Source organism: Dasypus novemcinctus, chromosome 19 (genome assembly GCF_030445035.2).
Source record: "Dasypus novemcinctus isolate mDasNov1 chromosome 19, mDasNov1.1.hap2, whole genome shotgun sequence".
Lineage (NCBI taxonomy): Eukaryota > Metazoa > Chordata > Mammalia > Cingulata > Dasypodidae > Dasypus > Dasypus novemcinctus.
In genome coordinates, this window is record NC_080691.1 from 40,592,159 (window position 1) to 40,608,751 (window position 16,593).

Sequence of the window (16,593 nt, forward strand, 5' to 3'; positions counted from 1 at the left end):
ATGTCTGCCACACTGCTTTAAAAAATTTACATTGTATTCCTTTTAGTCCTTTGAGTGGTAGGAGGGTATAGAGGAAAGTATTGGACTGGAATTTAGGGGACCTGAGTTTTGATTGCAACCCTGTCTCTAGTTGATTGCTCAGTGAGGTGGATATGGTCCATCTCTTGGCTCCCTGGGCCTCAGTTTCTCAAAATGTGTCCAGAATCCAACCTCTTTTAAGCACCTCCAGCTGCTCCCAGCCAGGTCTAAGCCATCGTTTCTCCCCTGAGCTACTCCAGTAGCCTCTTCACTGGCCTCCTGCCTCCAGCCTTGGTCCTAGTCAGTCTGTTCTCAACCATGCCCTGAATGAGTCACATCACTTCACTCTTCTGTCAACATCCCGTGGCTTCCCATCCCGCTGGAAGTAAAGCCACAGTTCTTACCATGGCCTATGAGGCCAGTAAACCTTTTGTTTTCCCTATTGATCATGTTTTCCATTTCTGCTGTCATATTTTTAATGTCTAGAAGTCGTCTTTTTTTTTTTAAAGGAGGTACTTGGGCATTGAACCCAGGACCTCGTGTATGGGAAGCAGGTGCTCAACCACTGGGCTACATCTGCTCTCCAGTGAGAGGTGTTTTTTCCTTTTGTTTGTCTTGCTTTTAGGAGGCACTGTGGCTTATGCCTTTTTTTTTTAAACAGAGCAGAGAAAGCAGAGAACCAAATGTTCTGTGGTGGGAGAGGTCAAAAAGCAACCAGCTGGTGGCACAGACCCCAGGAGGGCATGGGATTGAGAGGGTCTGGGAAGGGGGGAGCCCTGGGCAGAGATGAAAATGCAGGATTGTTTGCAAGCCTGTGCAAAAAGCACTGAGGCCCTAGATTGCATGATTCACCCAAGCAGAGGCTTGCAGTTATCTCTGGAGAAGCTGAACCAGAGGGACAGTGGATTCCAGAATAAGCAGGCAAGTTAACAGAGAGGCTTCTAAATTAGGGTCTACATACTCAAAGAGTGAGTGTCACATCTCATTTTCCCCTGCTTGCAGCCAAGCATATAACCACCACCTCCCTGCCTCAACCCCACTCCACCCGAGGTAGCTGCAGGGTTCCTCTCCTCTGGGGATCAACAAAAAGGAAAAAAACATCAGATTCTGACAGCTGGAGTCACCCCAGGGAAACTGCCTGGTCTCTGGCCCTAAATCCTATGGCAAGCCCTGTAGTCCCCACACTGATACAAATAGAAATTTCTAAAATAAGCTTTTTTCTGCCTAGTTCTTAAATATGAACAGACCAAAAAGGATCTCTTGACGTTTGAAGGAAGTCTACAAAATGAGACAGTGACCAAAAGCACTCAGTAAAAAAGAAACTCAGAAGAAGTATTGTAAGCAGACAAAAATATTAAAAACCAACAAGCCACCATGTTATCTTCGAAAAGTTATGAGAGAATTACAAGCAAGATGGTGGAGGAGAAAGGAGCTTCTAGAGTCAGCTCCTGCTACAGGGCAGTTAGTAAACACCCAGAGCTATCTGGAGCTAGCTGAAGCACCTGTTTAGGGGCTCCAGGAGACTAGAAGAGCATCCTGCAACATACTTGAAGGAATGGAAGGAGGAGACTACCCATCTGCAGAGAAGATTCGTAAGTAGCGCTCTATGCCACGGAGGCCGGTGCCCATCCTCCCCTGGAGGCACAAGCTGCCTCGAGAGCTGCTCCACTTCCCAGAAACAGGGGAGAAAAGATGGTTGGGCACCAACTTCAGCTATTGATGATTAACTTCAGCGGGTTAAAGTATAATCCTGAAAACAAATGAAGTTTGAATCTGTCCAAGCTAGAAAGAGGCTGATGGCTGCCATCTTAACTCTGTGCCTGGCATGAGGTGAAGCGGGGCAGACTGAAAATCATAGCCTGTAGGGACTCACTTCTTTCCATCCAGATCAGATTGCAGGTCTAGCATAAGCCCCAGCCTCACCTCTGGCAGGGAGGAAGCTGGGGTGACCTGTGCCAGCCTCTCTGGGAAATTGCCAGCCAAACCACGGAGGCTGGCGATCATCCTGCTTTGGCAGCACAAGCTGCCCCAGGAGCTATTCTGTGGCTCGAAATTGAAGCTCCATTTCCCAAAAATGGGAAGAGGCGATGGTTGGCCACTGATTTCAGCTACCGATTAGTGGATTCAGCTGCCTAGAGTATAACCCTAAGAACAGCTAAAGTTTGAACTTGTCCAGGTTGAAAAGAGTCTGGTAACCACCATTTTGACTCTGCTGCCAGTGTGAGGGGAAGTCAGGCTGACCAAAAATCAGTGATGGTAGGAACTGGTTTCTTTTCACCCAGATTAGCCTGAAGCCCCAGCCTAGGCATCAGCCCCACCTCCAGGAGGGAGGAGGCTGGCAGGCCCTGCACCAGCCTATCCAGGTAACTGTGGGTACATTTGACTGGCACAGACTGAATAATCAGAAGTCTATCAGGGCAACTGTGGTAATCTTGGACCCGCACTGCCATAGATTTTTGCCCACAGCTGCAGCTCCATCCCTGCCCCAGGCAGGGGAGAAAGGAATGTGAAGCTTCATCAGTCTGTCTAGGCCTGCACGACTTGGATTATTCCACACAGCTATGACTCTGTCCCTACCCCTGGCCAAGGAGAAAGTTGGGAGAAGCTTCATTGGTCCCTGGGGTAATGAGGGCTGCTTGAGCCTCCACAGCTTATAGCACCAACCACATTCTTGGCTCCTGTTGCACAACCAGCAAGGGAGAGAGGGCAGGAAGCCCTAATCTAAAGAGAAAAATTTACCCAGAACAAATACTCTAGTAGGCCAGATGCCAGGACACCAACAAAAAATTACAATCCACACCAAGAAACGGGAAGCTATGGCCCAGTTAAAGGAACAAGATAAGTCTCCAGATGACATAAAGGAATTGAGATAGTTAATCGTGTACAAACAAATCTCCTTAATAAATACAATGAGATGGCTAAAGAGATTAAGGATATTAAGAAGACACTGGATGAGCACAAACAATTTGAAAACATACATAGAAAAATAGCAGATCCTATAGGAATGAAAGGCACAATAAATGAAATTTAAAAACATTGGAATCTTATAATAGCAGATTTGAAGAGGCAGAAGAAAGGATTGGTGAGCTTGAAGAAATGGCCTCTGAAAGTGAACAGATGAAAAAAAAGGATGGAAAAAAATTGAACAAGGCTTCAGGGAACTAAATGATAGCAAAAGATGTGCAAACATGTGTCATGGTGTACAAGAGGAAAAGAGAAGGGAAAAGGGGTAGAAGGAATATTTAAAGAAATAATGGTAGAAAATTTCCTAGCCCTGTTGAAGGACATGGATAGCCCTGTCCAAGAAGGACAATTTACTCCCATCCGAAAAAATCCAAATAGACTAACTCCAAGACACATACTAATCAGAATGTCAAATGCCAAAGACAAAGAATTCTGACAACAGCAAGAGAAAAGCAATGCATAACATATAAGGGATACCCAATAAGATTAAGTGCTGATTTCTCACCAGAAACCATGAAGGCAAGAAGACAGTGGTGTGATATATTTAAGATATGACAAGAGAAAAACTTCCAGCCAAGAATCTTATATCTGGCAAGATTGTCTTTCAAAAATGAGGGCAAGATTAGAATATTCACAGATATACATAAACTGAGAGAATTTCTAGGCAAGAGACCAGATTTTCAGGAAATGCTAAAGGGTGTGCTAGAGCCTGAAAAGAAAAGAGAGAGGCCTAGAAGAGAGTCTAGAAATGAAGATTATATCAATAAAAGTAACTAAAAGTATCAAAAGAGTGAAAATAAAATATGACAGATAAAACTCAAATAGAAATAAACTTAACAATGTAAAGCACTTCTATTCAGAAAACTGCAACTCAGTGTTAAATCAAAAAAGGCCTAAATAACTGGAAGAACATTCCATGCTTATGGATTGGAAGACTAAATATCATTAAGATGTCATTTCTACTCAAATTGATATACAGATTCAATGCAATCCCAATAAAAAGTCCCCCAGCATTTTTTTAATCGTAAACACAATTATCAAATTTATTTGGTAAGGTAAATAGTCCTGAATAGCCAGAAACATCTTAAAAAGGAAAAGTGAACTCTCCTCTGTAGACTTTAAATTATATTACCTAGCTATGGTGAAAACAGCATGGTACTGGCATAAAGACAGACACATAGATCAGTGGAAACAATTGGATGGTTCAGAAACAGACCCTCACATGTATGCTTAAGTGAATTTTGACTAGCCTGTCAAACCCACACAGCTCGGGCAGAATAGTCCATTCAACAAATGGTGCTGAAAGAACTGGATATCCATAGCCAAAAGAAGAAAAAAGGATCCCTGTCTCACAACTTATCCAAAAATTAACTCAAAATGAATCAAATACCCAAAAATAAAATCAATAACCATAAAGCTTCTAGAAGAAGCTTTAGGAAAATATCTTCAAGACCTGGTGGTAGTTGGTGGATTCTTAAAGAAGATAAGAGGAGTACTAAGATGGACTACTGATGTTTAATGTATGTAGCAGTTTTAATTAGCTTTACTGTAAAAGTGTAGAAATGTATAGAGTGGATGGTAACACATAATAACAGTTTGTAAATAGAGATGTGGCTAAAATTGGTAGTCTAGGTATAAAATGCCAATTAACAGAATGCTAGAGAATAGTCTAGGAACAGAATAGCACAGTAAACCAAGAGGTGGATTAGAATTGTGGTTGATGATACAGATGTAAGAGTGTCCGTTGTTAGCTAGAGCAAATGTACATCACTATTGCAGGGTGGTGGGAATGTGGAGAAGCATGGGAAAGACAGAACTAGAGTGACCTATGGTCTGGTTAGCAGTAATAATATAATGTTCTTGTATCTATGCCAAAGATGTACTGTGTTGATAATGGGACAGTGTGGAGAATGTATGCCACATATACACTATGGATATGGTAATAATCAGATGATATATCCTTTGTAACAAATGTTCCATCACAGTATGGTGTGTTGATTTAGGGGTGTTATTTGGAAATTCTGCACATGTGCGTGATTGTTTTATAGGTTTCAACTTCGGTCATAAAAATTATATTTAAAAAGTAATAATAGGGTAGGTTGTGGGAAAAATACTCCCAATATACTATAAGGACTATAATTAGTAGTAAGATTTTGACAATATTTGTTCATAATTTGTAACAAACATTTCATGACAATGCACGGTGTTGGTGTAGGGTTGATGTATGGGACCCCTGTGGGATGTTATGCATGTTTGCTTTGTAAGTTCACAACTTTTACTATACACTTATTGTTTATGTATGTTCATATATAAATGATATAAAGATAATAATGGGTGTGCTTGGGGGAAAATACTTTGATTAGTAGTAACATTTTGACAATGCTCTTTAATCATTAGTTAAAAAGGTTTAACAACAATGCAAGGTGTTAGTGGTAGGGTGAGGTGCGAGAGTCCTGTTTAATGTTATATATGTTTGTTTTATAAGTTCACAACTATTATTGTACACTTATTGTTTATGTGTGTTTATGTATGAGTGATATACTTCATAAATTAAAAAAAAGAAAAAAAATTAATTACATCATCTGCCAAAAAGAAAAAGGCATAAGCTTCCAAAATTTTATATATACAAACAGCTCCAACATCTCTCTTGAATTTTTTTTTTTCATCGCCTTAGATCTTACTATGAACAGAGACAGCTTCAGAAGGTTTTTGGAGAATGGAAAGAAGAGTGGTGGGTTTCCCATCGAGAGTGGAAACTCTGTGTTCGGGCCGACTGTCACTACAGGTCAGATTTTGTGTTAAGTTAATTCAGTTTTGCTGATTCACATTCTCAACTATTCCTTGTTTTTTGTTGTTGTGTTTTGTCTTTTTAAATAATTTTAAATTTCTAAACACGCTTTCTTATTCTCCAAAGTTGCCTTTTTTTTTTTTTTAAGGTTTATTTTATTTATTTATTTCTCCCCCCGCCCCTCCTTTTGGGTTCACTGTCTGCTCTCTGTGTGTTATTCTGTGTCTGCTTGTCTTCTCTTTAGGAGGAACCAAACTTCAGGAGGAACCAGTTGCTTGAGCTGCCTCAGCGCTCTGCTTTGTTGCATCTCCATTGTATTCCCTTTGTTTTTGTTTTTTTTTTAAGATTTATTTATTTATTTAATTCCCCCCCCCCTCCCCTGGTTGTCTGTTCTTGGTGTCTATTTGCTGCATCTTGTTTCTTTGTCCGCTTCTGTTGTTGACAGCGGCACGGGAAGTGTGGGCAGCGCCATTCCTGGGCAGGCTGCTCCTTCTTTTTCATGCTGGGCGGCTTTTCCTCACGGGCGCACTCCTTGCGCGTGGGACTCCCCCACGCGGGGGACACCCTTGCGTGGCAAGGCACTCCTTGCGTGCATTGCTGCTCATGGCCAGCTCCACACAGGTCAAGGAGGCCCGGGGTTTGAACCGCGGACCTCCCATATGGTAGACGGACGCCCTAACCACTGGGCCAAAGTCCGTTTCCCTGTATTCCCTTTGTTTATCCTTGTTGCATCATCTTCCCGCGTCAGCCCATTGTGCCAGCTTGCTGTCCAGCTCCTCTTCTCTAGGAGGCACTGGGAACCAAACCTGGAACCTTCCATGTTATAGACAGGAGCTCAATTGCTTGAGCCATATCCACTTCCCTGTCCACCCACCTTTCAGCCTGCCAACAGTCATCATTACCCCCTACTCTTTTTTTTTCTTTTTTAAAAATATTAATATATATTTATAAAACATAAAATTTGCCAGTTTAAAATTTTCAGTATATAATTCAGTGGCATTAATTGCATTTTACCATGTTGTGCTACCATCAGCACCACCCATTACCAAAACATTTTCATCACCCCAAACAGAAACTCTACATACATTAAAATCCCCATTCCCCCTTCCACTGACCCTTGGTAACCTCTAAACTACTTTGTGTCTCCATGAATTTGCTTATTCTAGGTATTTCTTTCAAATAGACTCATACAATATGTGTCCTTTTGTGTCTGATTTGTTTAGCTTAGCATAATGTTTTCAAGGTTCGGTATGTTGTAGGGTGTACTAAAACTTTATTCTTTTTTATGGCTGAAGAATATTCCATTGTATGCAGATACCACATTTTGCTTATTCATCTGTTGAAAGACATTTTACATCCATTCTGTTTTTTTTTTAAACAGTAAGTTGTTTTAACTTATATTGATCATGGAGGAAAATATGTGCCCAACATAGGACATTAAGAAAATAGGAAAAAAAATTTAAAAACAAGAATCTTAATCCTTGACATTCACATTCCCAGGGGAAAGTGGAGAAAAAAGTAAAAACTTGCAATTATATCAAATACACATTTTTAGGGCTTTTTTTTTTTTTTTTCTACTAAACATTGTATCTTCTACATTGTGTCTTTAAAATGACATTAACTCTCATTCTAGTCACTTCTCTATTTAGGATAATTTTGAGGCAGAAGTTCTCATCGATGAATATTTCAGATAAAACATGAGCTCTTCTAAGCCAATAGAGTATAAAATCAAGTCTTAGGAAGCAGAGCCATGAAAATACAGAGGGCTTGAAGGTCTGAATATGTTTGGTGTATGTATCAAGAAAGAAAGGAAAAGAAAGCTCTAGAAAGAAGACATTTTCACATGGTATGGATGGGAAACAATGATTGAAAGGTGACTGTCCTAAATGCCATGGCCATGTGGATTCTGAAAGTGAAGGCATTTCTGAAGAAACCAAGCCTTTTCTTCCTCAGTGATTCTGGAGGTGTGGAGAGTCGCGCTCTCTCAAGGAGAATAGGTTTCACCGTGGTGGTAGGAAATGAGCTTTTAGCTTAGGGTGCAGATGTGGCTATTTGTGGGTCAGACATTTCCATGTTAATTTCTCCTTAGAGAGAAATTATTGGATTTGGGAGTTTTGCTGTTTTGTGTTAAAGCAGTACCATTGGCTTTTTTGGCTCCTCAGATACTACTTGTACAACCTGATGTTCCAGACCTGGAAGATGTTTGTGAATGAGCAGCGGGAGATGAGGAACAAGTACCTGAGAGCCGAGGCATACGGTGAGAAAAGGAAGTCCACCTCAGAAGCAGGTGCCCAAATGTACTTTTGCAGAAGCTCTGGAGAAGGACAAGCTCTTTGCCTCCAAGAGAGAATAACCTTAGGTCTGAGGGAAGATTTGTTTGGTTCCCTTTCATGTTTTCCAGAATGAGCAATTCTCTGAGCAGGTACCTTTTGCGTGATCAGATCCCTGTGGTTTTCTCGGTACAGCACAGTTTTGGCACTCGCAGCCCATTCAGCCACACTTTACGTGAACTGGCTCTCTGTGCCCCGCTGATGCATTGTGCTTCCTGTGACTTCCCTATGGTACCTGGTGCTTCTCTCTGTCTTGCTGCCCTCTGTCAAAGTGACCTGAGGCTCACTTCTGATCTGCTCTGCTGAGGTTGCTGCTTGGTGATCCTACGGCCAATTTAACTCTGCTCAGCATCTGCTCTCTCTGTGATGTGAGCCTTGAAACCCAGGTGTGAAGTCTAAGGGGCAAAAAAGCATGGCGTTTTGAAATGACGCAGCCTGTATTATCATTCCACAGAAATGTCGGGCAGGCTCCTCAAACTCAGCAGGTCACAGTAGGACTTACCTGCTTCTCCCACCATTTCAACCCATTCTTCCTCCTACTTTCCCCATCCAAGTGGGAAGCTTCCCTAGCAACAGCTCATCCATCCCTCGTGCCTCGTAACACGCAGTTATCTAACTTTCTGAGATGGCCTTCTCAAGTGTCGCTTGCAGCTTTCTTTTCCCAAGTTCTGCGGCCACCACCTGTGGTCAGTCCTCATCTTTTCCCCAGAGTCTTCTAAGTACCTCTTGATCTCCCTCCATCTATTTTCTCCCCTTTCTCATTGCATGCGTAGGTATAAGAGTAATAAGCCCTGGTAAGAGCCCCTCACTCCTTTACATAAGCGTTCGACTCCTTTTTGCTTATGGAATAACATCAACCCTCCCTGCTGTGGCTTACAGAGTCTCTTCTCCCATTGTGCTTTGCCACCCACCCTCCACCCTTGCCATCCCAGGTGTGCACTTTCCCTCTCCCCTCTGCAGTTCCTCCTTCGGGCCTATTTTAAATGCCATCTGCTCTGTGTAGCTTTCCCTGAACTCCCCCACGTGGCAGGTTCTTCCTTGCCTTGTTTGTTCCAGAAGCTCTTACACATGCCACTTTAAAAGTTTTTTTTAAATTGTGATAACATACGTACAACATAACATTTCCCATATTAACCACCTTCAGGCATATAATTCAGTGTCTTTATATTCAGAATGTTGTGTTACTACCATCACCATCATCCATTGCCAAAACTTTTCTATCACTCCAAACAAACTCTGTGCTGAAACATTGACTCCCCTCTTCCCCACCCCATCAGCCTTGGTAACCACTATTCTGCTTTCTGTCTCTGAATTTGCATGTTCTAGTTGTTTCATATAACTGGGATCATACAGTATCTGTTCTTTTGTGTATGGCTTATTTCACTCAATGTGATGTCTTCATGGTTCATCCATGTTATCACATATATCAGAACTTCATTTCTTTTTATGGCTGAATAATATTCCATTAAGGGTAGATGGCATGTTTTTTTGTTTTGTTTTGTTTTACCACATTTTGTTTATTTATCCATTAATGGACCTTTGGGTTGTTTTCACCTTTTGGCTATTGTGAATAATGCTGCTATGAATATTGGTGTACAAATATCTAATAGAGCCCTGCTTTCAAGGTTTGGGGTATAAACCTAGAAGTGGGATTGCTAGATCATATGTTAATTCTATGTTTAATTTTCTGAGGAACCACCAAGTTATTTTCCACAGCAGCTGCACCATTTACCATTCCCACCAACAGTGTAGGAGAGTTCCTGTTTCTCCACATTCTTGTCAACACTTGCTATTTTCTGTTTGTATGAAGTGTTATGTCATTGTAGTTTTGCTTTTTATTTCTCTAATGGCTAATGATGTTGAGCTCTTTTCTTGTGCTTATTGACTTTTTGTATATTCTTTTTGGAGAAATGTATGTTCAAGCCCTTTGCCCATTTTTCAATAGAATTGCTTGTCTTTTTTTTGTTCAGTTGTAGGAGTTTTTAAAATTTTTAAAATATTAAACCCTTATCAAATATTTGGTTTCTAAATATTTTCTCCCATTCTGTAGGTCACTTTTTTGATAATGTCCTTTGGTTCACAAAAGTTTTTAATTTTGTTGAAGCCCCATTTATCTATTTTTCTTTCATTGCTCTTGCTTTTGGTGTAAATCTCCAGGAATCCATTGCCTAATACAAGGTTCTAAAGATAATTGCTTATGTTTTCTTGTAAGAGTTTTATAGTATTAACTCTTTTATTTAGGTCATTGATCCATTTTGAATTAATCTTGGTATATGGTGTGGGGTAGGGGTTCAAATTCATTCTTTTGCGTGTAGATTTCCAGTTGTCCTAGCACCATTTGTTGAATAGAGTATTCTTTCTCAATTGACACTCTTGTCAAAAATCAGTAGGTCTTAGATATGTGAGTTTATTTCTGAACTTTCAGTTCTATTCCATTAGTTGATATGTCTGTCCTTAATGCCAGTACCACACTGTTTTAATTATTGTTGTTTAGTAGTAAGTTTTGAAATCAGTAAATATGAGTCCTTCAAGTTTGTTCTTGTTTTTCAAGCTGTTTTTGGCTATTTGGGGTTCCTTGCCATTCTATAGGAATTTGAGTATTGACCTTCCCATTTCTGCAAAAGAAACCTGCTGGAGTTTTGATAGGGATTGTATTGAATTTGTAGGTTGCTTTAGTTAGTATTGCTTTTTTTTTTTTTTTTGAGGTACCGTCTAGGCATTGAGCTGGGATCTTTTATGTGGGAAGCTGGCACTCAACCACTGAGCCGCATCAGCTCCCCTGAGTTGGTTTTTCTGTTTGTTTACTTGTTGTAGTTTTCTTTATTTTTAGGAGGCACTGGACACTGAACCCAGGATTTCCCATGTGGGAAGCAGGCACTCAACTGCTTGAGCCACATCCACTCCTAGTATTGCTTTCTTTTTTTTTTTTAAATCCCCACCTGTAGCTTATCTGTTTGCTCATCATTTTTTCTCATTGTTTGCACTCTTTGTTGTTTGCAATTCTCTGCTTTTTTTTTTTTTTCCAGCTTGTTTTTTCTTTTAGGAGACACTGGGAACTGAACCTGGAATCTCCCATATGGGAGGTGGGTGCTTAACTGATTGAGCCACATCCACTCCCTGCTTGTTTGTTTTTGCTTGTTGTCTGCTCATTGTTTTTTCTCCTTGTCTGCTTTTTGTTTTTGCTTGATATCTGCTCATTGTTTGTCTTCTTTAGGAGGCACCAGGAAGTGAACCCAGGACCTCCCATGTGAGAGACAGGAGCTCAACTGCTTGAGCTACATCTGCAACCCCAGCAGTATTGCTTTCTTAACAATATTATTTCTTCCAACCCATGAACATGGGCTGTCTTGCCATTTATTTTGGTCTTCAGTTTCTTTCAGCAATGTTTTATAGTTTTCAGTATGCATGTCCTTCACCTTCCTGGTTAAAATTTAATCCTAGGTATTTTATTTTTTAGATGGTATTGTAAATGGAATTGTTTTCTTAATTTCTTTTTCAGATTGTTCGTTAATGGTGTACAGAAAAATGACTGAGCTTCGTGTGTTTATCTTACACCCTGCAACTTTGCTAAAGTCATTTATTAAATCTAGTAGCTTTCTTGTGAACTCTGGGATTTTCTGTGCGTAGGATCATGCCTTCTATGAATAGGGATAATTTTATTTCTTTTCCAATTTGGATGGCTTTTATTTCTTTTTCTTGCCTGCTTACTCAGGCTGGGACTTCTAGGACATTGTTGAATGGTGGTGACAGCAGGCATCCTTATCTTGTTCCTGATTTTAGGGGGAAGCTTTCAGCTTTTCATTGAGTATGATGTTTGCCATGGGTTTTTCATAAGTGCCCTTTATCATATTGAGAAAGTTCTCCTCTATTCCTAGTTTTCTGCATGATTTTTTTCTGTATGTTTTTTTTTCCAGATTGTGTTTTTTGTCATATCTAAGAACTCTGCCTAACCTAAGGTCACAAGATTTTCCCCCAAGTTTTCTTTAAAGTCCTGTAGTTTTACATATTCATCTTGTATCCTGCAAACTTGCCAAACTCATTTAGTAGTTCTAGGAGCTTTTCTGTAGATTCCATGGAATTTTCTGTGTAGGTAATCATGTTGTCTGTGAATAAAGACAGTTTTATTCCTTCCTTTGCAAATTCTTTTTGTTGTTTTATTGCACTGGCTAGGGCCTCCAGTGTGATACTGAGTGGGAGTGGTGGTAGTAGCCATCCTTGCCTTGGTCCTGATCTTAGGAGAAGGCAGTCAATCTTTAACCATTAAGTATGACCTTAACTGTAGGTTTTTTTTGTAGATTCTTTATCAGTTTAAGGACGTTCTCTTCTGTTCCTAGTTGTCTGAACATTCTGATCATGAATGGATGTTGAATTTTGTTGAATGCTTTTTCAACATCTATTGAGATTGTCATGTGACTTTTCTTCTTTAGTTTGTTAATATGGTGAATTATATTGAGTGATTTTGAATATTCAGCCAACCTTGCATTCCTTAGGTAAACTGCACTTGGTCGTGTTGTATTATCTTTTTATATATAACTGGACTCAATTTGCTAATATTTTGTTCAGGATTTTTGCATCTATGTTCATGAGGAACATTGGGCTGTTGTTTTTTTTTATATACAACAGCATTTTCTCATTTTGGTACCAGGGTAATACTAGCCTCATAAAATGAATTGGGAAATGTGTCCTATTTTCTGAAAGAGATTTTAAAAATTCATCGGTGAAGTCATCTAGGTCTGGTGTTTTTTGTTGGAGGCTTTTTTAACTTTGAATTCAAGTTCTTTAATAGACACAGGATTATTAGGTTATCTCTTTCTTCTTGAGTGAGTTTTGATAGTTTGTGTCTTTCAAAGAATTGGTTCATTTCAAATGTTATATCAAATTTATAGGCATAGAGTCATTTGAAGAATTCCATTATTATAATTTTAATGTTTGCAGAGTCTCTAGTGACAGCTCCTCTTTCATTCCTGGTATTGGAACTTTGTGTCTTCTTTCTTTTATTCTTGGTCAGTCTAGTAAGAACTTTATCAATTTTATTAATCTTTTCAAATAACCAGCTTTTGCATTCATCGATATTCTCTATTTTTCTGTTTTCCATTTCCTTGATTTCTACACCTATTATCTTTATTATCTTGCTTCTGCAATCTTTGGCTTTAATTTGCTTTTTCTAGTTTCTTAAGGTACAAGCAGGTATTACTGATTTGACAACTTCCCTTTTTTCTAACAACTATTTACTGCTATAAATTTCCTTTTAAGCACTGCTTTAATTGCATCCCACAAATTTTGATATGTTGTTTTCCATTCCTCTTTAGTAAAAAATATTTTCTAATTTCTCTTCAGACTTCCTCTTGCCCCATAGATTATTTAGAAGTGTGTTGTTTTAATTTTTTAACATTTGGGGCAGTGTGCAGTATCTTTCTGTTATTGATTTCTAACTTTTTCCGTGGTGATCAGAGAAGAAGACTTAGTATGATTTAGTTCTTTTAAATTTAAGATTGCTTTTATGACCCAGAACGTGTTCTGTCTTGTGAATGTTCCATATATACCTTGAAGGCAATGTGTATTCTTATATGGTTACTTATCGTTACAATGAATACAGCTGTATTGCTGAGGAGAAAGGAAAAGTCACTTGCATGTTTAAGACTAAATGAATTCCTTCAGACGTGTGACAGCTGTTTGAGGCAAGTGAGTCATTCACTCTTGCCCTATCAAATACTTTCTGGACCTTCTAGGAGCGTGGTTCTCGGAATCGTGGGGAAGTTGGTTCATGCAGATTCCTGGGTTCCACACTCAGAAAAGAACCATTAACATTTATCAGAGACAATTTTTTAGATTATCTCAGTTATTTTCTACAATGTACATAGCTCTAAGGAGGTATGATTTTACAGATGAGGAACTTGTGCTAGTTGTCTTAGCTAATCGATGACAGGGGCAGTATTCAAACTCAGCTTGTCTGACTCAGGATCTCACACTGTAAACCACAGCACCATCCTATCCTCATTAACTGCGATGCTCTAATACCCTGAGGTCTGCATAGGCCCGAGGAAGCCGTATTTAAAACTCACCTTCTTATTTTTTTTTTTTAAAGATTTATTTATTTATTTATTTAATTCCCCCCCCTCCCCTGGTTGTCTGTTCTTGGTGTCTATTTGTTGCGTCTTGTTTCTTTGTCTGCTTTTGTTTCTTTGTCCGCTTCTGTTGTCATCAGCGGCACAGGAAGTGTGGGCGGCGCCATTCCTGGGCAGGCTGCACTTTCTTTTCACGCTGGGCGGCTGTCCTCACGGGCGCACTCCTTGCGCGTGGGGCTCCCCCACGCGGGGGACACCCTTGCGTGGCACGGCACTCCTTGCGCGCATCAGCACTGCGCCTGGCCAGCTCCACACGGGTCGAGGAGGCCCGGGGTTTGAACCGCGGACCTCCCATATGGTAGACGGATGCCCTAACCACTGGGCCAAAGTCCGTTTCCTCACCTTCTTATTTTGATTTGACTTGTCAACTTCTATGAAATATAAAGTATTGTTGTAGTCCTGCTGACACATTTTGGAGAGTATCCTGAAAATGGTTTACATAATTTTGCTTTCACCTTTGTGTTCTAAAAAGAAAAGGAAAGAAATGTTCTTCATTAGTGGTGAATTTTATAATGGAAATGGAATTTGCTGCAAATAGAGACCAGTGGACCTTTGCATCTCCCATAAATTCTTTCTTCTAGGGTCACTAATGGGCCCTTTTATTCTGTTTCCCAAACAAATGCATCACTTCCTTTTGTCTTGCTTATTCTACTTTACAATTACTGTTTCAAACAACAAGTTTTATACATGTCTTCTTTTACTTTATATTATAGAAAATTTTAAGTATATACAAAATAGATAGTACATGGAATCTCCATGTACCCATCACCCAACTCCAACAGTTGTCAACTCACAGCCAGTCTCATTTCCTCTATATCCCCTCTCACTTTTCTGCTTCTTGTATTCACATTATTTTATCTGTAAAATATTTCAGAATATACCTCTGAAAAATAAGGACTTTTTAAATAAAGGATTTCTGAATGGTACAGTGTATTGTTTCTCCTTTAAATGTTTTGTCAGTACGTTCACCCATACAAGCTGTCTTCATTATTGCTTTGTACTGCTTTTCAGCTTTCCCAGCAGGGGGCGCTTGAAGACTGCGGAGGACTTTAGATAGTCAAAGAAGGGATGAGCACAGAGAGCACACTTGAGTTTTTATCATAACCCAGGGTAATTCTGCTCCTCTCCCCCACCCCTTTAAAAATCTCTTTTGCGGATCTAGATGCAAAGCAAAAGATGCGCTGGGCCTGGAAGTCCTGGTTGATCTACGTGGTTGTTGGCAGGACCAAACTTCAGATGCAGGCCACCGCCCTGGAGTTCAGGCAGCGGAGTATCCTGTGGTAAGTGTTGTAGCGCAGCATTAAAACCCACCTTAAAATAATGCTTCAAACATCATTAATACCTAGCAAGTATTTATTGATAAATTGGTCAGCTGTACGGCCAGGCTATTACACAGTCAATTGCTGTGTTATAAACCCCATGTTAATTTTGCATGGGTGTGCTCATTTTTTTACATAAAGTATCTCGTTTAATCACTGCCATAAACGATGAACAAAGTACTGTTACTGAGCAGATTAGGAGACTAAGGCTCAGAAAGGTTGAGTAACTTGCCTCAGCACACACTTATTGCAGTTAGGAAAGCCAGCTAGGGCTCACCCACCCATCTTTCCAGTGCTCAAGACCCCCGCTCTTAATTGCAGCCCTGCCCTGCGTCTCATCAGCACTGCCAAATCCCTGGAGGAACAAGAGATAGCCCACTTCCAAAGCCAGATGTGTGTGACAACGAGCTGCTTTAGAGTGGGATTGATTCCCCTGTCCGTTGTCTGTAGCGGTCCTCTGATGTCCTGAATGGCAGAATATTAAAGGCTCATGTCCAGTGCCCAAGAGCTCGGCTCTGCATATTGTATGCACAAGAGCAGAGGCTGTGCAGCTGGACTGCCTTGGGTTTGAACCCCTGTTCTAACATTTATCACTGGGTCATGTCATCTCTCCATGTCTCACTTTCCTCACCTCTGAAAAGTCACAGCCCTGTGTCTCTTTCAGTGTTGTTATGGAGAATAGATGAGGTAATATCTGTTAAGTATTTAGCATGGTGGCCAGAACACCGGCATTAAAAATAAAGAAGTTGAGAAGTTAGGGAGTGGGTATAGCTCAGGGGTTAAGTGCCTGCTTCCCATGTACAAGGTCCTGGGTTCATTCCCTGGTACCTCTAAAAAATGAATGAATGAATGAATGGAAGGAAGGAAGGAAGAGAAGGGGAGGGAGAGGAAAGGGGAAAAGGAGTAAGGGAGGGGAGGAAGGAGAGGGGAGGGAGGGAGAAAGGAATGGTGGAATGAAGGAATTTAAATTTACCCAGCAACTATTTCTGAACACTTAATAAGCATGCAATTCTCCTAGAGTCTCTTGGAGATATTTTTATATAACAAAT

At 40.2% G+C, this 16,593-nt stretch overlaps 1 protein-coding gene across 12 annotated transcripts in view; it reads left to right on the plus strand.

Moving 5' to 3' along the window:
• SFI1 (SFI1 centrin binding protein) overlaps positions 1 to 16,593 on the plus strand; it is a 132,600-nt gene that overhangs the window by 64,568 nt on the left and 51,439 nt on the right. For all 12 annotated transcript variants that reach the window (XR_011646530.1, XR_011646531.1, XR_009181886.1 and 9 more), the window contains 3 exons: positions 5,657 to 5,767; positions 7,933 to 8,027; positions 15,388 to 15,505. Coding sequence is in view for 6 of the 12 variants with exons in the window: in XM_058281691.2 (XP_058137674.1) it covers positions 5,657 to 5,767; positions 7,933 to 8,027; positions 15,388 to 15,505 (324 nt within the window). In the remaining 6 variants the exon portion in view is untranslated. The remainder of the gene's footprint in view (positions 1 to 5,656; positions 5,768 to 7,932; positions 8,028 to 15,387; positions 15,506 to 16,593) is intronic.